Genomic DNA, 21,811 nt, shown 5'->3' on the forward strand with positions numbered 1-21,811 from the left:
TCACTCTTTAAAAAATTAAAAAAAAAAATTAACTCACCAGTCGTCTTCAATCCTGTGGATTGTCGTCAACCTTCAGATCCCAGTTGAGGAGTATGAAGACCAGTCCCGGAAAGGGTCTCAATTGCCGTGGCCACGGTCTCTTAACTGGGTATCGGCTCCACAACTGGAATCCTCGGGTGTGTTGACATCCGGCTCGAAGGACCAATTTAATGTTGGTTTTATCTCACCAAACATTATAATGAATAAACACAAAAGGAATGAAGACGTTGGTCATTTTACTCATGAGGAGGGCGCATGGGAGATTGTTCAGGTTACAGCCTCTCAACACGCTCTAAACAATCTCCCCCGTCGCTCCTACATTTATTTGAAAATAGGAGGGTTCTACAAGACATAATGTTCTAAGCATTAAGACACAACACAAAACATAGGACCAGACGACACCTGTCCCGTCCCCGACCACATCCGATCACGTCCTTGGTCAAGGCGCCCTTCCATCAAATGTTGCTGAGTCATCTTCTTGAAGGCGAGACATCTTTCTATCTAAATATTGTCCATAATACTAATGCAAGCTAGTAATGCAAAATACTAATGCAAGCTACTAATGCAAAATACTAATGCAAGCTAAGCAAATAAATGATAACTACTAAAATATATCTAACAACTGAAGAGCAAAAATTTGAGATAGGAGCGCTGTATGGTGTCAGCGACCTCAACTCAACTCTCTTCACAACAAGCAGCAGTTTGGGAGATAGAGAGCAATAGTTCCAAAAAGAGGCTTCAACGTGTCTATTGCCACTCCCAGTTTAAGTTTACTGTCAAACTAAACATTAAACAAAGATAATTACACAGTTAATGCTAACAAACAATGCAAAATGCCACAGACAGGCAAATTAATAAAACAGTGGTGGTGTTCTAGTCCTTTAAGCGATGGCTATTTGAACACTGACGGTGCAGCAACGCATGCGGGCAGAAAAACAACAGTGCTCACAGGCATATATTCTTTATCCTCTCTGAAAACAATACTACTGCAGTACTACCTCCATGTACAGTATATCCGTTTGTCTATATTATACTGCCTTAAGGTGGCAAAGGCATGCACACCAGAAGGAGCTGGACAATGTCCATTGAATTGAAGCAAAAAATGTGGCAAAACCTGCTTAATTCTTGACATTCTATTTAATCACATTATGACTGAATATTTTTATATAGTACAATATTATAAGGTGCTCTTCTTATTATTAAAAACACACCAAAAATCGTTGCTGTTTTTGGGACACTGAAACTCATTTCAATGTGGAAAGATGATTTATACTCATATCTCAAGGCACCACTGTATTTCGGTACTTATAAGAATTGATGAAAAAATAAATATCTATATGTCAGTATCGGCTACAACTTGAGGAAATACAGTAGTTAGAGCAGGGGTGTCAAACTAATTTTTGTCGTGGGCCACATTGTTGGTACGGTTTCCCTTAGAGGGCCGTTATGACCGTGAAATCATATAAATGTTTCAGCACCTGATCATAGTATTGTAAATACACAACAACATGACGGATAAGTAGTTTTCAAATCTGAAGTCAAGGATAATCGTTTCTTCCACTATTGTTACTGTAAAAAGGGGTTTGGTAACAAAAAAAAATGCTTGCAATAGCTCATCGTTTTTTATTTCAATGACATATTACATAATTCATATTACATGTGAAATTTTTGTACAGATTTTAGCAAAAGTTGACAAATGATTTGATTTCGCCGGCCACATAAGATAGTGTGGCAGGTCGGATGTGGCTCCCAGGCTGCTAGTTTCACATGCCTGCTATTTGGTTTTGTTATATCCACTTTATACTCTTTTCATCTGAAAGGTGTTGCTTGAGGATTAAAATGGTTTTTTTAACAGTATTTGTTTTCATATCAGATTGAATTATTAATTGGTGTCTTTTGTGTTAATGTTGTTTACTTGTTAGCATATATTTTGAGTAACTGCTGTATCAATGAATATTGTGTCACTACTGCATTGCTGTACGATATCCTACAGTATATACTAAACTATTATTTGTTCTATTGATTATATGGGGGCCCAAGGAAGATTGGCAAACTGATAGGGCAAAAGCTAATGGGGATGTCGGCAGCGGCTGCTGCTTGAGACAGTCATTGATATTTTCACCAAAATACTTTGCCTTCAACAGCAAAAATAGTCAGTATCCAAAGTAATTTAGCATATGATACTACTTGCTGTATATATGTGTGTATATATATATTAACAACTGCGTCTGGTTGCAATTGTCCTTTGGCAATGATATATCCCAGGACGTGTACGGAGGGGAGGTGGAATCCACATTTTTCTGGTTTGACATACAAACGGTTCTCAAGAAGGCGTTGGAGGACTTGGCGGACATGACTGCGATGTTCTTTGGGTGAGGGGGAGAAAATGAGGATGTCGTCTCAGTAAACAAAAACAAATCGGTTCAACATATCGCAGCGGACGTCATTAATGAAGGTTTGGAAGACAGAGGGGGCGTTGGTTAATCTGAACGGCATGACCAGGTATCTGACGTGTCCGAGGGCGGTATCGAAAGCAGTTTTCCATTCATCCCCCTCTCTGATGCGGATGAGATGGTAGGCATTGTGTAGGTCCAATTTGGTGAATATCTGGGCGTCACAGAGGGGTTTAAATGAGGGGTCAATGAGGGGTAGAAGAGATTTGTTTTTTAACGGTGATGTCATTGAGTCCACGGTAATCGATGCAGGGGCGGTATCGGTATTGCGGTATCGCTCTTCTGCTACTGAAGAAGAGGAAATAGCCTGATTTACCGCAATAAATACATGGTTGCTAGGTAAAATGGCGCTGACATTCCTGGGGGTCTCATATCGTGTTACCAAGTTGCATGGGCTCATCTGGTGCAGTGGGGGGTGACAAAGAGGCAGTCGGAGGTTCAGAAGACGGATGAGGTGCTGACGGCGCAGTGCCCCCCTCTCTTGTGTTTTTTTCCCCATAACCGGATGTATATAGTTTTCTGTCGTTTCCGAATCCGAATGTGATTTTCAATGCCAAAAACACTTTTTGCTGTCAGATTTGTGCTGTAACAACCACAAGGAATATTTTCATCTTTGTCAAAACTTCTAATCGACACTAGTGTAAGGTAGATAACATCAATGAAAACTCACCCAATAAGAATCTGAAAAGTATTCCTGTAGACGTCATTGCCTCCAATCAAATAAGAGGTCCGTCGGCGTTCTTTTCGTCGTCGTTGTTCCCCAGTCACCCTTTTTGCAGTCAGATTTGCGTTGACACAACTGCGAGTTCTTCGTCAATGCATCTTCATTCAATCGACAACAAACAGAGCTTCCAAAAGAAGCAGTAACAGTTACTAGGACTTAAAATGCACAATCCTTTGAAACTGGTAACTGATTGGCCGACTGTCGTAACCCCACACCTCCAACACTGAGTACTGTATATCCATCCATTCATCCACTATCTACACTGCTTATCCTCACTAGGGTCACGGGTATGCTAGAGAACATGCAAGCTTCACACAGCTGGGGCCGGGATTTGAACCCCGGTCCTCAGAACTGTGAGGTAGCTGTGCTAACCAGTCGGTCAGCGTGCTGTATAGTTGGTTTTTGGGCAGTTAAAAATTGAAATTGTGGCAGGTCTGTGTGGACTACCATATATTATAATTTTTTAAAATTTTATTTGACGTTCATGCTGTTTTTTTTAATTTTTTTTTTTAACTCAAGTTACTCATTACTTGAGTAGTATTTTCACTGAGTACTTTTTTTTAATTATTATTTTTACTTGAGTCATACTTTACTTGACTGGTTAGAGCATCTGCCTCACAGTTCTGAGGTCTGGGGTTCAATCCCCGGCCCCGCCTGTGTGTAGTTAGCATGTTCTCCCCGTGCCTGCGTGGGTTTTCTCCGGGCACTCTGGTTTCCTCCCACATAACAAAAACATGCATGGTAGGTTAATTGAAGAATCTAAATTGCCCATAGGTGTGAATGTGAGTGCGAATGGTTGTTTGTTTATATGTGCCCTGCAATTGGCTGGCAACCAGTTCAGGGTGTACCCTGCCTCCTGCCCGATGATAGCTAGCACTCCCGTGACCCTTGTGAGGATAAGCGGCTCAGAAAATGGATGGAGGGATGGATATTATTCTAAAGTAACAGTACTCATACTTGAGTACAATATTTGGCTACTCTACCCACCTCTGCCGGTGGGCATGTGGTGTGTTCACATGACACTTTACACTGAACGCGAAAGTGTTGTGAAGTTTACAATCCATTACGCAGATATGCATGGAGCGTGTAAATCCACAGCTGATTAAAAAATATACGGTACTCGTCTGATTCTTCTGAAAGCCTCCTGTGAATGGAAAATTGATTATTGTGGTCACATTTTAGTGGAAAAGAGATTTGTTTTTATTCATACACAATCTGTGTCATACGTGGTTTCGCTGCTAATCTAGTCAATATGGCATTGCAATGCTGATTTATAGAGCAAAGTACACGCACATTCGCAGTGCCTGGCTGCTTTGATTTTAATGTCTGGTACAGCTGCATGTTTTCAACTTCTGCAAGCAGCTCCCCGGGCAGATGTCTAGTTACAGTTGCTGTGCCAGCAGTTGTTTGCCTTTCAGCCTGCCCATGTGCCATGTGGCACAATTCAGGTTTGCATCATAGCTGTTTTTAGCAGATAACGACATAGAATTTTAAGTATGCCATCAGATCCCAGTCCGGCCTATGTGGACAAAAATTTGATATGCAGCGTAAGCGGACAGATCGGACATACCCTGTCATTGAGAGCTGATAATCATTGAGATGCACCCATTGGTGAGTCTACCCACATAAGACAGCCACAGAAAACCCAACCTACATTGTTACATGCATATACTGTACTCTGGAGAACTATAGATTGTAGAGGATGGGCTCAGCTTAGTCTGGGTCCTTTTTAAATTAACAATTGCATGCTTGTTTATTGTGTTTTTTGGCATACTTGGCAAATAAAGATGATTCTGATTCTGTAAAGGTAGGCTCCCATGAAAGCTCTTCTGTGGTAGGTGAAGTAAAGGTCAATTTTACAAATGTAAACCTGACCGTGACTGTCATCAGCTTTCTGAAAAATGTGTTGACTTTATTCCACACGCAAAATAATGTTAATCATTTGGTGATTTCATCCATCCATCCATCCATTTTCTGAGCCACTTCTCCTCACTAGGGTCGCGGGCGTGCTGGAGCCTATCCCAGCTATCATTGGGCAGGAGGCGGGGTACACCCTGAACTGGTCACAGGGCACATACAAACAAACAACCATTCGCACGCACAGTCACACCTACGGGCAATTTAGAGTCTCCAATTAATGCATGTTTTTGGGATGTGGGAGGAAACCAGAGTGCCCGGAGAAAACCCACGCAGGCACGGGGAGAACATGCAAACTCCACACAGACGGGGCTGGGGATTGAACCCCGGTCCTCAGAACTGTGAGTCTGACTTTCTAAACAGTCGTCCACCGTGCCGCCTGGTGATTTCATATAATCTTTCAATTCCTTTCTTCCAGAAAAAAAAACATCGTCGTAACAACTACAACCCCAATGCCAATGAAGTTGGGACGTTGTGTTAAACATAAATAAAAACAGAATACAATGATTTGCAAATTATGTTCAACCTATATTTAATTGAATACACTACAAAGACAAGATATTTAATGTTCAAAGTGACTTTATTGTTTTTAGCAAATAATCATTAACTTGGAATTTTATGGCTCCAACACGTTCCAGAAAAGCTGGGACAGGTGGCAAGAGAAACTGAGAAAATTGAGGAATGCTCATCAAACACCTGTTTAGAACATCCCACAGTTGAACAGGCTAATTGGGAACAGGTGGGTGCCATGATTGGGTATAAAAGGAGCTTCCCTGAATTGCTCAGTCATTCACAAGCAAAGATGGGGCGAGGTTCACCTCTTTGTGAACAAGTGCGTGAGAAAATAGTCAAACAGTTTAAGGACAATGTTCCTCAATGTACAATTGCAAAGAATTTAGGGATTTCTTCATCTACGGTCCATAATATCATCAGAAGGTTCAGAGAATCTGGAGAAATCACTGAATGTAAGCGGCAAGGCCGAAAACCAACATTGAATGCCCGTGACCTCTGATCCCTCAGGCTGTACTGCATCAAAAACCGACATCAATGTGTAAAGGATATCAGCACATGGGCTCAGGAACACTTCAGAAAACCAATGTCAATAAATACAGTTCGGCACTATATCCGTAAGTGCAACTTGAAACTCTACTATGCAAAGCAAAAGCCATTTATCAACAACACCCAGAAACACCACCGGCTTCTCTGGGCCTGAGCTCATCTAAGATGGACTGATGCAAAGTGGAAAAGTGTTCTGTGGTCCGACGAGTCCACATTTCAAATTGTTTTTGGAAATTGTGGACGTCGTGTCCTCTGGGCCAAAGAGGAAAAGAACCATCTGGACTATTATGGACGCAAAGTTCAAAAGCCAGCATCTGTGATGGTATGTGTTAGTGCCAATGGTATGGGTAACTTACACATCTGTGAAGGCGCCATTAATGTTGAAAGGTACATCCAGGTTTTGGAGGAACATATGCTGCCATCCAAGCAACGTCTTTTTCATGGACGCCCCTGCTTATTTCAGCAAGACAATGCCAAACCACATTCTACACGTGTTACAACAGCGTGGCTTCGTAGTAAAAGAGTGCTAGACTGGCCTGCCTGCAGTCCAGATCAGTCTCCCATTGAAAATGTGTGGCGCATTATGAAGCGTAAAATACGACAACGGAGACCCCGGACTGTTGAACAGCTGAAGCTGTACATCAAACAAGAATGGGAAAGAATTCAACCGAAAAAGCTCCAACAATTCGTGTCCTCAGTTCCCAAACGTTTATTGAATGTTGTTAACACAGGGGTAAACATGACCCTGTCCCAGCATTTTTTGAACGTGTTGCAGCCATAAAATTCCAAGTTAATGATTATTTGCTAAACACAATAAAGTTTATCAGTTTGAACATTAAATATCTTGTCTTTGTTGTGTATTCAATTAAATATAGGTCGAACATGATTTGCAAATCATTGTATTCTGTTTTTATTTATGTTTAACAAAATGTCCCAACTTCATTGGAATTGGGGTTGTAAATAACTAAATACGAGTAGCTTTTGCGAGACATCGAGTCATTTGTCTGTAGCAGCAAAGAAATATGTATCATTTTTGATGTTTATTTTTGATGTTCATATTTATGTTTAACACAATGTCCCAACTTCATTGGAATTGGGGTTTTATATAGGTTATACTTCTGTATCCATGGCACTTACTGTAAATGTTACTGTTTAGTCCACTCATTTCTGCTGCTTGTGAATCGATGAAAAAGACCCCTGGACTCCATTTATGACTTCTGTTGACTCCTATTGGTAGAAATAGATCATCACAATACTCTATTTCTATAATGATATCTTAATTCCTCTGATGTTCTTTTCGGATTATTATAGAAAGTCAGTTAGCATAAGCTCTGTTTTATATTTATATTATTTTATATTATATTTTAGGCTCATGGAAATGCAGGAAAGAATGTCCTGTGGGTTTGTAACATTGGCTACTACTCTCTTGGGTTTTGTACTAAATGCTATGGACTGAGCTGCACTCAGCAGCACAGAAGTTCAGTATTTGTGTTGTAAATGTGATATTCCATTTGGACATACAGTTCCGTGTTCTTCCATAGACACCGATTCTAGAAAAGATGAAGATCCTACTGTCACTAGTAACTTACTGGTTGCTTACAGCCACACATAAACTGATCTGTGAACACAGGGTGTTTCCATTTGGAGTTTGTAAATAGGGCATGACAGAGCTGAAAGGATCAAGAACGAAAGTAGATTTGATGTAGCATTTAATCCCCTGCCCAATTTGTTGTGGACTGTGTTTGTGTAGGAGGGGGCGCTGTGTGTTTGCGTGAGTGTTTATTCACACATTTGTGGGTGACTGTAAACTAATACAATTGGTACTTGTTAGCATGCTGACGTCTGTCAAGGCCTTTTGCCGTGTGTGTTTTCATGACGGAGCCATCTGTGGCTTTTAGTGGCTTTGCCAATACAGTTCCTCGACAGGCTCCAACATCCTGCAGCTCCTGCTGCCTCCCCATACGTACTCACCCCTCCAAAGGTATTGGAACAGGGAGACAGTGACAAACAGTAACTAAAAAGATTGACATTTCTGTTACAAAATCTGTCCAAAAACAGTCATTTGTGATGGCTATGTTGACATCTTAAATTGTGTTACAAAACAGTAAAACATTTTGACTAAAGAATATATTGCTTGGTGATGTGCGGTGAGAGTTTGCATGTTCTCACCGTGCCCGCGTGGGTTTTCTGCGGTACTCCGGTTTCCTCCCACATCCCAAAAACATGCGTGGTAGGTTGATTGAAGACTCTAAATTGCCCATAGGTGTGAATGTGAGTGTGAATGGTTGTTTGTTTATACTGTATGTGCCCTGCGATTACCCTGGCGACCAGTTCAGGGTGTACCCCGCCACTTGCCCGAAGACATCTGTGATAGGCTCCAGCACGCCCGTGACCCTGTTGAGGATAAGCGGTACAGAAAATGGATGGATGGATCTGCGGTGAGATGATTTGCAAAACCTTTTCAACATAGGGTTTGTTCAATTGGGGAGGGGGCGGGGGGTGTACAAATACAATTTATGAACCCAAAGTCGTAGCTTCTAATTATTATTTCTCTTTGGAACTCACTACCACCTGACGCCCAAAACACAGCCTCATTAACCTTCTTCAAATCCAAAATCTGCCTGGTCACTTTAAAATTTCCCATATCATTTGCCATTTTAATTGAAGTTTTATGGTCTTCTATTTTTATTGTATCGCTTGAGTTCTTTTTAACAATGTTTGTACGGTGGCCTTGAGTGTCCTGAAAAGAAAATGAACTATTATTATTAGTTTGTATTATAGTTTATATTAGTGAGAAAATGGCAAGAGTGTATATGCGCTGGACCCGCAATTTTGCAATACATATTCATTCTAATGAAAGTATACTTCATGCCGTTTTGACCTCATGAAACATTTTGCTGTTTGGATAAGCTTTTAAATATGGTGCTAAAAAAGCTCATCTTTTCTTATCTTATAAAATTTAATACAGACAAAAGGGCAATGACAAAAACCAAAGCATTTAATTTTATTTAAGGTCAGATTTAGATTTTTTATAATTAACATCCATCTATCCATCCATTTTCTACACCGCTTATCCTTCTTAGGGTCACTGGTACGCTGGAGCCAACCCAGCCAACAGCGGATCGCCAGCCAATCGCAGGGCACATATAGACAATCAATCATTGACACTCACATTCACACCTATGGACAATTTAGAGTCTTCAATTAACCTACCATGCATGTTTCTGGGATGTGGGAGGAAACTGGAGTACCAGAGGAAACCCACGCAGGCACAGGGAGAACAAGCAAACTCCGCACAGGCAATGCCGGATTTGAACCCGGGTCCTCACTGTGAGGCAGATGTGCTAACCAGTCATTCACCGTGCCGCCATAATTGTTATGAATTTAAAAAAAGGTTTTGCTATATATTCTTCATTCTGACTGGAAAAACACGGTGGGCGACTGGTTAACACATCTGCCTCACATTTCTGAGGACCCGGGTTCAAATCCAGCCTCGCGTGAGTGCAGTTTGCATGTTCTCCCCGTGCCTGCGTGAGTTTTCTCTGGGTACTCTGGTTTCCTCCCACATCCCAAAAACATCCATGGTAGGTTAATTTAAGATTCTAGATTGCCCGTAAGTATGTATGTGAGTGCGAATGATTGTTTGTTGATACAGTATGTGCCCTGTGATTGGTTGGCGACCAGGGTGTACTACTCGCCCGAAGATAGCTGGGATGGGCTCAAACACGCTCGCGACCCTAGTGAGGATAAGCGGTACGGAAAATGGATGAATGAATGAATGAAAAAAAAAAATAAATGAAGTAACTTTTCAAGAGCCTTTAAGAAGAGCAGAAACAAGCACCTGTTGGGCCACATCTACGCCCTTCTGTGTTGCATGGTATCATTTGCCTCATCCTGTGCATTGTTGCCACTGTTTTACGTCTGATCAGCATGACTCGATATGTCACAACCATTTCTTAGTGATATTAACCAGACTGTGGAAAGTCCGAATGTATAATAAACTCTTCTGCAAACATTATTATTGTGCAGTCTGAGTTGAGGCTCAACGTGTCACTGCCTCACCTGTGTTTGAACAAAATAGGTTTAAATTCAGTGATTCTGACTATAAAAATGGACAAAATTACTATACAGTATAGATTTTTTTTTTTGCATTTAGTTCTGAAGGTTTTTCCCTGGCCTAAAATACAATTAGTTCCAGTGCTAAAACTGTTCTATCAACAATACTTCATGTACCATTTACGTAAAACTTAAATCAGAATCATATAACCGTCATAAAGCCTACGTTCAATGTAAACTGTAATGATATAGATATGAGGAGTAGATAGTATAACATTTCTTCCCCTCTAAAATGTGTGCTCTTGGGGAAGCATTAGTTAATCAGGCAACAGCAAATCAGGCGATAAGGACTGTAAGGCTTTCGGAAAACCGTATAATAAAACCAAATAAGATTTAAATGAAGTTTATTGTACTAAGCAGCCATATTCTTCTATTGTTGCAATCATTTCTATTTCTGGTTCTGTGGTTATCATCACATAACCTTTTCCTCTTCACCATCCCCTGTACCCTAGGCCTACCCCTTCTTTGGTGTCTTCAGAAAACAGGAGTTAATCGTTTAGATGCGCACTCAGCTGATGTCTTACAAGATCTGCAAGCATCACACATGGTAATGGTTTGAACACCAAGTTTCATTTGTCTTTTGAGGCATATTTTCCCCAAACATTTGGCAATTTAAAGGCATTTGATTGGACACTTTTTATGCAACACAAAACTGGACTTCTGCATTAGTAAATGCAGCAAGCGCACAATTGGTGACGCACGAGAGCAGTGCACAGGTTTTACCAGCAGTGTGTGAGCAGGTAGGGAAGTGTGGTGGCTTCCTCTGACGGGCACTTGCTCAAGAAGGCCAATGAGACGTATAAGACTCATACAAGCACAACCCTCTTTCTGATGGTGCGGTTCATTTCTTGGAAAAACACACACAGTATTTTTGTAATCCCTCTTGTCAGTCAGAGATTAAAACAACACTATATCTTTCCAGGAAGAATCATCTTACAAATACAGTAGCATTAAGTATCTACAGTAACTAATGGTATTGACTGTATTGTCAACAAACAACACTGTGCATCCCCATTCCTAGATTAGTGCAAGGCATGGGATAGCTTTGATCACAAAATACTGGAACAAAGACTTCTCAGTTGTACTACAAAAACAAAACTACTGTAAATATGTACAGGCAGCAGGTTTCACCTAAGGTTCCCTCTGTATAAGGGTGTGGTCACACATACTGATTTTTAACATCCATCCATCCATCCATCCATTTTCTGAGCCGCTGACAAGGGTCGCGGGAGTGCTGGAGCCTATCCCAGCTGTTATTAGGCAGGAGGCGGGGTACACCCTGAACTGGTTGCCAGCCAATCGCAGGGGATTTTTAACATCTTAACCATTTTTTAAAATTTGAGAGACACCACTCATGATGTGGAAAAATTATATTGAACCCACAGAATAATTTTCCATCATAAATACTGAATAGGTTTAACATTTTTTGATTGTCTGCCCGAAATGTTTTTGAGATGGTAGGATGAAAGCTGCAGCTGGCTACTGGTGTGGACTGAATGGGTGGTAAAATGGGGAAATGAAATGCCAGTATTTTGAGGGTCAGCAACATAGAGTATTTTGGAAAAAAAAAACTCAACTAGTTAGTTTTTGGAACAATAAAATTTGTTCAACATTTTGAATTATGAACTATGAACTGAACTACTTCTTTTTTGAAAAGGTGACTTGAACTTAAATAAAATAAACTGGTTACAAAGACATTTCTAAAGCTTTAGGACTTCAGCGAACCATGGTGTGAGCCATGATCCACAAATGGAGAAAACATGGATCTGTAGTGATCCGTCCCAGGAGGGGCCGCCCTACAAAAATTACCCCAAGAGCACAGCCACTACTAATCAAGGAGGTCACAAAGGAACCCAGCACAACATCTAAAAATCTGCAGGCCTCCCTTGCCTCAGTTAATGTTTATGACTCAACAATAAGGAAGAGACTGGGTAAAAATGTCATCCGTGATAGAGTTCCAAGGCGAAAACTACTGCACTACTGACCAAAATGAAACTAAAGGCTCTTTCTACTTTTGCAAAAAAACATCTGAGTGTCTCCAAAAAGTCTCTGACTTTTTGGAGACTATTCTATGGACTGACGAGACAAAGTTGGTACATTTTGGAAATTGTGTCTCGTTATAACTGGCGTAAATGTAACGCAGATTTTCAGAAAAATAACATCATCCCAACAGTCAAACATGGTCGTGGTAGCATGTTGGTCTGGGGTTACTTTGCTCCTTCAGGACTTGGACAACTTGCTGTGATTGATGGAACCATGAATTCTGCTCTTTACCAGATATCTTGAAGGAGAATATTATGCCATTAGTTTGTGACCTCAGACTGAAGCACACGTGGGTTCTGCAGCAGGACAATGACCCGAAACACACCAGCAAGTAAATTTTTTGGAGTGACCTAGTCAAAGTCCGGACTTGAATCCGACAGAAATGCTGGAGCATGACCTTAAAAAGGCCGTTCATGCTCAAAAACCGTCCAGTATTGCTGAATTCAAGCAATTCTACTAGGAAGAGTGGGCCAAAATATATCCACAGAGATCTGAAAGACTCATTGCCAGTTGTAGAAAACACTTGATTTCAGTTGTTGCTGCTGAAAGCGGCCCAATCAGTTATTAGGTTTAGGGGCCGACTACTTTTTTCACATACGGCCAAGTAGCTTAGAATTTCTTTTTTCCTTAATGAAATCACCATTTAAACATTTTAATTTGTGTTTACTTGAGTTCTGTTTGCCTGATATGTACGTTAGTTTGATAATCTTAAACATTAAAGTAGGGAAACTATGCAAAAAATAAGAATTTGAGAAGGGGGCAAATACTTTTTCACAACACTGTAAATGCTTTTTTTCAACATTAACGCAATTAATGAGTCAACTTACAAATGCCAAATTAATGTGCTAGAATTTTGACATATATACGTATGATGGGCTCTGTCCATCTGGTTGAGAGATGTGCTTATTTATTCTGCTAGTCAAGTCAGTTCCAGAAATACAAATGAGATGCATATGCTATGAACCTAGTGTGCTTTAAAATAAATACATAAAATTACATGGCAGAAAGCAGACAGCAATATTTTTTCACCTACACAAAGTTAACTCGTGCACAAGTGTGGGTGTCTGAAGGTGGACAATGAATTACCCGGTATGGAGATAATACAGGGGGAAATGGTGTGGGTTTTTTTTTTCCATTTTCACAACCCGAAATAGTACACACCAAGGCAAGTTTGCTGTTAGTTAAACACATCACTCTCATCTTAGTCATTTTAAGTAGCCTACATTTTGTGGGGTCTTGCAGTCATGAAAAATAATTTTGCTTGCTGCTGTTCACAAATTCTAAAGTGTAAAAAAAATACATTTGTTGCTGATTTTATATATTTTGTTTATTCAAAAGAAAATGATGTTTGTTTATTTGAGCAATATTGTGATGATACTGAGAATTTTTGTCACTACAATCATGATATCATATTGTGTTATCTGTACCCAAAAGTCTCAGAATCCATTTTTAAGAACTTCCTATCCAGCTTCGAGAACATCTGATCTGAAGTTAACCTGAATTATTTAATTATGCTTTAATTAGTGTGAGTTTCTTTTAATGTTAGCCGTTTTGCACGTGTGCATGTGTGTGGTTTGTAAACAGGAAATGTGATGAATGCAGTCTGTGGGATTTCCCACTGTGAACTTAACAGTTCAGCTGCAGGAACATTTCCGCAAGTGGGTGGTGTGTGCATGTTTATGTATGTGTGGTTCTGGGTAGGCCCATTTTAATATGGAGAGTTTACAAACATCTTAATTCTTGCAATGATTATACAACCCCCAATTCCAATGAAGTTGGGACGTTGTGTTAAACATAAATTAAAACAATACAATGATTTGCAAATCACGTTCACATGAATCAGATGCCACTACAAAGACAAGATATTTAATGTTCAAAATGATAAACTTTATTGTTTTTAGCAAATAAACATTAACGTAGAATTTTATGGCTTCAACACGTTCCAAAAAAGCTGGGACAGGTGGCAAAAAAAGACTGAGAAAGTTGAGGAATGCTCATTAAAAATCTGTTTGGAACATCCCACAGTTGAACAGAGGCTAATTGGGAACAGGTGGGTGCCATGATTGGGTATAAAAGGAGCTTCCCTGAATTGCTCAGTCATTCACAAGCAAAGATGGGGAGAGGTGTGGTCTGACGAGTCCACATTTCAAATTGTTTTTGGAAATTGTGGACGTCGTGTACTCCAAGCCAAAGAGGAAAAGAACCATCTGGACTGTTATGGACGCAAAGTTAAAAAGCCAGCATTTGTGATGGTATGGGGCTGTGTTAGTGCCAATGGCATGGGTAACTTACACATGCCATACACTCTGTGAAGGCACCATTAATGCTGAAAGTTACATACAGGTTTTGGATAAACATATGCTGCCATCCAAGCAATGTCTTTCATGGACGCCCCTGCTTATTTCAGCAAGACAATGCCAAACCACATTTTGGACTTGTTACAACAGCGTGACTTCGTAAAAAGTAACTTTTTAGTTACTTTCATCAGCTGTCACGTGGCAGGAATATTACCTATCCACAGTACAAAACAAGCATTAGCTTCACCGTACCCATTACTTGGTCATGTACGCCACACAAGTTACATGATGTCATCACCATGAATAAAAACTTAAATATGAGCAACTTAGAGCAGACTTGACATACCAAATAGCTACCTAAATATAAACAAGCACACCATTCTCAGTACACTTCTTTAAAGACTCTTAACTGATAGATAGACAGACAGACAGACAGACAGAGACACAAACTGTATCAACCCTGCCGATTGAGGGTACATGAAGGCAACTGTGTGTGTGTGCGTGTGTGTGTGTGTGTGTGTGTGTGCGCATAGTGTACAACGAACCTTAGTATTGTCCTCTTTAGAGAAACTAGTAGTGACTATATTTCTAGTTTAAGTATGCCAATCCCTCGTCAGACTCGTCCCCGTCCATTGTGTTTGCGCCACTGGCTGCTTGGGTACATGTGAGTTGACTATGTGCCGAAAATGTGCAACACGTCACGTGATGTCGTTGACCCAGACGGCACCGTTTATAAATATTTTGCCTTTTTTCGATATTGTAGTTCGTCGTTGTGTGCATTTTAGTAATGGTTCGGAATATTGTGTGTTTCGTCTGTTTTATTAGTCGTTACTAAAACAAAGGCTGAAAATTGGTCTACACTTACGACATGCACCGTTACTGAACCAGTCGGCCACCGTTACTATTCAGTTGCCTGAATCAAGTTATTGGACTTGCGTCATGGCGGCACGGTGGCCGACTGGTTAGAGCGTCAGCCTCACAGTTCTGAGGACCCGGGTTCAATCCCCGGCCCCACCTGTGTGGAGTTTGCATGTTCTCCCCGTGCCTGCGTGGGTTTTCTCCGGGCAATCCGGTTTCCTCCCACATCCCAAAAACATGCATTAATTGGAGACTCTAAATTGCCCGTAGGCATGACTGTGAGTGCGAATGGTTGTTTGTTTCTATGTGCCCTGCGATTGGCTGGCAACCAGTTCAGGGTGTGCCCCGCCTCCTGCCCAATGACAGCTGGGATGGGCTCCAGCACGCCCGCGACCCTAGTTAGAAGCGGCTCAGAAATTGGATGGATGGATGGACTTGCCTCATGTTCCCAAGCGCTGTAGTGTGTTAATGATACATATCTGTTGCCTGAAAATAAATACCATATTTTGATATCAAAAGTATATTAAGCTCTGGTTCTCGTGAACAAAAAAGTAACTCTTAGCAGATAAATCAAAGTAACTGTAATCTGACTACTCTAATATAAAAAGTAATGCATTAAATTACTTATGATGTCACGGCACCACATTTTTTGAGTAATGTGTAACTTTGTAATGCGTTACTGGCATCTCTACTCGTTACCATGGCGATGACAACTATAATGGATCGTGCCATGTGTTTATAAGAACAAAATGGGGGGAAACGTGTGTTGGTGGTGACCGGTGCTCGGGAGAGGATGTCCGTAAGGCACAGGTGTCAAACTCAAGGCCCGGGGGCTAAATCTGGCCTGCCAAGTCATTTCAGGTGGCCCGCGAAAGCAAATAATCTGTCAATTTCCCTGATTATTGTTCAAATTCTCATAAAATAAAAACAATAAATAGTAGCGGGCTGGCACGGTGGACGACTGGTTAGCACATCTGCCTCACGGTTCTGGGGACCAGGGTTCAAATCCCAATTCAGGGACCGAACAGCCCTTATCAGGGGGTTCGGTACCCCATTCTCCTGAAGGACCCCCTACAGGACTCCCCGAGGGACACGGTCGAAGCCCTTCTCCAAGTCCACAAAACACATGTAGACTCTCCCCGCTTGTGTCCACCAACGGGTTTGGGGATTGCTGCCATGACAGGCACCGATCACCTTACGCCTCCCCCGGGACGTGGGTGAAGTTCTGCCGGAGGAGGGAGTTGAAACTCCTTTTGACAGGGGATTCTGCCAGACGTTGCCAGCAGGTCAGACCGGCATCTTCCCCCACCATTGGAGCCAACTCAGCATCGGGTTGACTGCTCCGCCCCTCTCTTCAACCGAGTGTCCAAGACATGCGAGCGCAAATCCGATGACACAACCACAATGTCGATCATCGAACTGCGACCTAGGGTGTCTTGGTGCCAAGTGCACGTGTGGACATCTTTATGCTTGAACATGGAGTTCTTTATGGACAATCCGTGATGAGCACAGAAGTCCAATAACAGAACATCGCTTGGGTTCTGATCAGGGGGGCCGTTCCTCACAATCACGCCCTTCCAGGTCTCACTGTCATTGCCCACGTGAGCATTGAAGTCCCCCATAAGAACAATGGACTCCCCAGTAGGAGTGCTCTCCAGCACCCCACCAAGGACTCCAAAAAGGGTGGGTACTCTGAACTGCTGAACAGTCAGGACCCGTCCCCCCACCTGAAGGTGGAGGGAGGTGCTCGGTGCCTCTCATCTCTCCAGAGTGGAAGACAGTCCAACCCCTCTCAAGAGGACTGGTACCCGAGTCCAAGCTGTGTGTGGAGGCGAGCCCGAGTATATCAAGTCGGAACTTTTTGATCTCACACGAGAAGAACTATATAATCAGAATCATCTTTAGTTGCCAAGTATGTCCCAAAAACACACAAGGAATTTGTCTCCGGTAGTTGGAGCCGCTCTTGTACGACAACAGACAGTCAATTAACAGAGAACACTTTTGACGACATTGACAAAAAACAGTCACTGAGCAATAAAGGGTTGCTAGTTATCTGGTAATGCCGGTAAAAAAAAATTTAAAATTTTTTATTTTTTTTATTTTTTTACACAATTGTGCAAAAAGCTGCAGAGTCTTCTAGCACTTAGAGCAGTTCGAAAGACTAATATTCCAATAGTCCGGTGCAATGACCATTGTGCAAAGGGCGCCGAGACTTCAAGCGAGTAGTGCGACAATCTGGGACAATGTTGATTGTGCAAATGTTGCAGATACTCCGCAATCAGTGTGCAAATGGAGCAGATGCTACTCTGGCATGAGTGGCCAGTATTGGTCACCAACAGATATGCAAATAGTGCAGCGTGGCGAGGCTACCACAGTGAGTGCACGAGTAATGTATAATTACACAAATTAACAAACTCAAGTCAAAATTGCCAGCATGTTGTAAGGGAATTGTAGGTTAGGTGTTTAAGAAGTTGATTGCAAGAGGGAAGAAGCTGTTGGAATGTCTGCTAGTTCTAGTTTGCATTGATCGGTAGCGCCTACCTGAGGGAAGGAGCTGGGAGAGCTGGTGACCGGGATGTGGAGGGTACGAGAAGATTTTGCACGCTGTTGTCTTAGTTCTGGCAGCGTGCAAGTCCTCAAGGGTGGGTAGGGGGGTACCGACAATCCTTTCAGCAGTTTTGATTGTCCGTTGCAGTCGGAGTTTGTCCTTTTCTATAGCAGCACCAAACGAGACTGTGATGGAAGAACACAGGACTGACATTAGCCGTTAGCTTGGAGAAACGGATACTATTGAAAGCTATCCCTGTGAGGACAAACAGTTAAAATCACTCATGAGTACGTTCACTGCATAGTACGTTGTTCCTTGCGCGAACAAATCACTCATCGTACTAGTTCGCAGTGAACTTCCGCATGAATCACTCATGACAGGACAGTTCACTGCATTCGTAGTAGTACATCTCTTCTTGCCGGATTGCGAACTAAGAAGTTCAACCAACAAATCACTCATGGCTGACAGTACGTTCAGTTCAGTACGTTCAGTTCAGTACATTCAGTTCAGTACAGTCCCGCCCTCTGTCGCTGGCTGCACATTGGTCATTTGCCAAAGTGTGTGACAGAACGCTGGCAAATCACATGGCAGTACGTTTAGTGAAGTCACTCCCCCGCCTGCACACTGGCTGCTCATTGGTCATGCGCCTAAGATTCAGAAGTGAGTGACAGACCGCTACAGCAGTTCGGTTTCCGCTCCCAGCTGACTCGCTCACAGCGGCAGCCAAGCTCAAAGAATGAATCAACTCATAAACTGATTCAGTTCAGTACGTTCACCAAAAAGATTTGTTCTTTTGAACAAAACTTTCATGACAACACTCATCCCACTAGTGCTCACAACCCTTGGTGTGTAGTGTTTGTTATGATTGCTATGATGCACTGTGATGTATTAACCAACTCCACCACATTTTAGGGAAATTAGCATCTACACTTGTTCTTCAATTCTGCAAAAGTGAGTTTCAAATGTATAGTAATTGAATGAATATCAATGACATTGTATTGGGCATTCTTTTTCAGCGATAACAATGGAAAGGTAAATGGATCCCCTATCTTTCTCCTTCTTATTTACAACAACTGTAAATGGGGTTCACTTGTATCGTGCTTTTCTACGTACTGAAAGCACATTCAGTCACACATTAATTAATGAATATATTGTCAGCAAGCCCACCATTATGATGATGATGATGAGGAAGTAAATGGTAAACCTAATTCGTTAACATGCAATTTTTTTTTAAATAAAAAGAAATTCATGTTCTCAGTTTAATAACAAACAGATAATGTTGAAGTACAAACCTATTATTAATATTGCACTCCGTTTTATGTTACAGGTTAAAAGCTCTGGCATCGACTGGAGGTCGGAATGTTCAAGCAGCTTGCGACTGGTGAGTGACTAAACAATACTTGACTATGCAATATATGTAGGGGAAGATACACAAATACATTATGACTCAGTAAGACAGTTATGTATTACACTGCCTTTTCTTGGGCGAAAACCACAGGAGCTCTCATCTGAAATGAGTACTTACAACAGTACTAAGTATACGGTATCGGACAGCAAATATTTTTGTAGGTAGTCATTTGTGTGCAGTGTTGTGTGCTCACCATTTTCTGGGACATAAACTGAAATGACCAGCAAATCACTATACAATTATAATGGTGCTTATTAGTGCAGAACTACGCCCCATTCGGATGAGCACTATTTTGTACACGTTCATAAATATCCAACTCATGCCGATGCCTGAATTTTGTCATTAAGACTCAGGCAATACTCACGGAGAAATCAAGTATATTTAAAAAAAATGTGTTGATGAGGATTTTTGTGATTTGGATCCTCCCCAAAATGTATTCCATTCTTCCTCAGGCCATGCCCCCTACAAAATGTAGTTATTGTAATTATTATTTGTTGCTAACAAACAAATGGCATTGAAAACATAAACAAAAGTAATGCATAATCCACTCGGAATGATATGTGTTGACCAAGATATTTGCTTAGTACGTATCACTTTTACCTCAGGCTGTTCTCCCGTGTGGACGACCCATTCCTTGATGATCCGTGGCCCAGGGAGTTTGTTCTCTACCTGCGACCCAGTGGACCGCTCCAGAACCAGCTCTCTCACTTTTGGCAACAGAGTCGGGACAAATGTGGCAAAAACAAAGCCCACAACATTTTCCCTCACATCACTCTGTGCCAGTTCTTCATGGTGAGTTTATTAAACTACAATTCAAAGGTGTCAATCTCAATATTATTTTGTCTCTGTGTTTTCTTTAGTGTGCAGACCACAAGATTGAGGCTCTATGTGAGGTTCTCCAGACTACCGTACAGCAGTGGCGAGGTCGATTTCCCAGCCTACTGCCCCTCGAACTGTACACATCCTCCAACTTTATTGGTCTTTTTGTGGAGGAGCATGTGGCTGATCTGCTCAAGCAGTTTGCGGCCGACTTCGGCACAGAGGCCGCCAGGAAAGCTGGTATGAGCCATAAGGCGTCGGGTTGTGTCTTTCAGACGTGACAGAGAGTAATCGGAGGTCTGGTTGGGTTCTTAAAGAACTCACTCAGATCATCACTGTAATTTTCTAAAAATGCAAACGAAAAGGAGACTGATGAGTAAGCTTCGTGCCAAATTAGATTTGAATCATTGTACGATACGGGCTAATTCTACTACAGTCATATGATTCATGATTAACAGACAGATTATGTCATCAGAATTGTGCTTCGCCCGCACAGTTTATTACGTAGACTGTATCTACAGTGCTGTACAACACCTTACTGGTTTTCTTGTCTTAATAACCTCATTTAAGTCATTTAGAATAACATTTATTTAGTGATCCATTCTGTTTAGGTTTTACACAGACCGCTCGTAACTTTAAATGATTTTGCAATTGATTTTTGTTTGGCTTTATTTGTTTACTTTTTGCCTTAAAAGTGAAAGAGAAAAGTCAAGTAAAAAGTAAAATAGAAGAAGAAATAATAGCGGTTTAGCTGAATAGTTAACTTTGTTATACATCCTCTTGGTTGTTTGTGCTTGACTGGCAGTAGTTTGCCTTTTGCTTAAGTCAGCTACAGTAAGTTTGGCTCTTTCTCCACGTGACCCTGAACAGGATCAGTGGTACATAAAATGATGGATGGAATGCATGGTCTCTGCAATATTTCTTTAAATCTTAGCCCATGCTGTACATATTTCATATTATATGTGACAAATGTGTATTAGGTATAGGAGTGTCCCACTTTTTTTCTTCTGATTCTATGGTGGATACATAAAATTCCTAAAGCAACATATCTAATGAAGACCATTGTACATTATTGTGTAAACATGACTTATATTACAGTATTAGATTGAGCAGAGCGCTTGTGTTTTATTCAGAGGTCCACGTGGAGCCTCATAAGAAACAGCTCCATGTCACACTGGCCTACAACTTCGCCTCCGATCACCTCGCTTCACTGGAAAAACTGGCGAAGGGCATTGAAGTCAAGCTGGGTTGTGATTGGCTGGCAGTCCTCTTCTCCCGGGACATTCGTTTTGCAAACCACGAGGTAATAGTTCAGTCATACTTGCCACTTGTCATTGCTGTTCCATGAGTGGTGACTAGAATCAGAAGTTCTGCATTTATAATTTGCTACAGTACTTATAGTAGCAGCTCTGCAAAACACAGATGGATAACTGGTTCTCACATTATCTTTATTGTACAACATATTGTAAAACATACAACACTATTCATTTTAAGAGGGTGTTTGACCTTTTTTTCCCCCCTCTATATTTT

At 41.4% G+C, this 21,811-nt stretch overlaps 1 protein-coding gene across 6 annotated transcripts in view; it reads left to right on the forward strand.

Annotated features, from left to right (window-relative positions):
- ubash3bb (ubiquitin associated and SH3 domain containing Bb) overlaps positions 1-21,811 on the forward strand; it is a 36,770-nt gene that overhangs the window by 7,163 nt on the left and 7,796 nt on the right. For 5 of the 6 annotated variants that reach the window (XM_061681179.1, XM_061681175.1, XM_061681176.1 and 2 more), the window contains exons 2-5: positions 19,382-19,435; positions 20,068-20,254; positions 20,323-20,521; positions 21,415-21,584. In XM_061681179.1, coding sequence (XP_061537163.1) covers positions 19,382-19,435; positions 20,068-20,254; positions 20,323-20,521; positions 21,415-21,584 — 610 coding nt within the window. Of the gene's footprint in view, positions 1-10,760; positions 10,856-19,381; positions 19,436-20,067; positions 20,255-20,322; positions 20,522-21,414; positions 21,585-21,811 lie in introns of all 6 variants that reach the window. The other variant, XM_061681180.1, reaches the window with a different exon arrangement.

This window comes from Phycodurus eques, chromosome 7, assembly GCF_024500275.1.
Source record: "Phycodurus eques isolate BA_2022a chromosome 7, UOR_Pequ_1.1, whole genome shotgun sequence".
NCBI classification, from domain to species: Eukaryota; Metazoa; Chordata; class Actinopteri; order Syngnathiformes; family Syngnathidae; genus Phycodurus; species Phycodurus eques.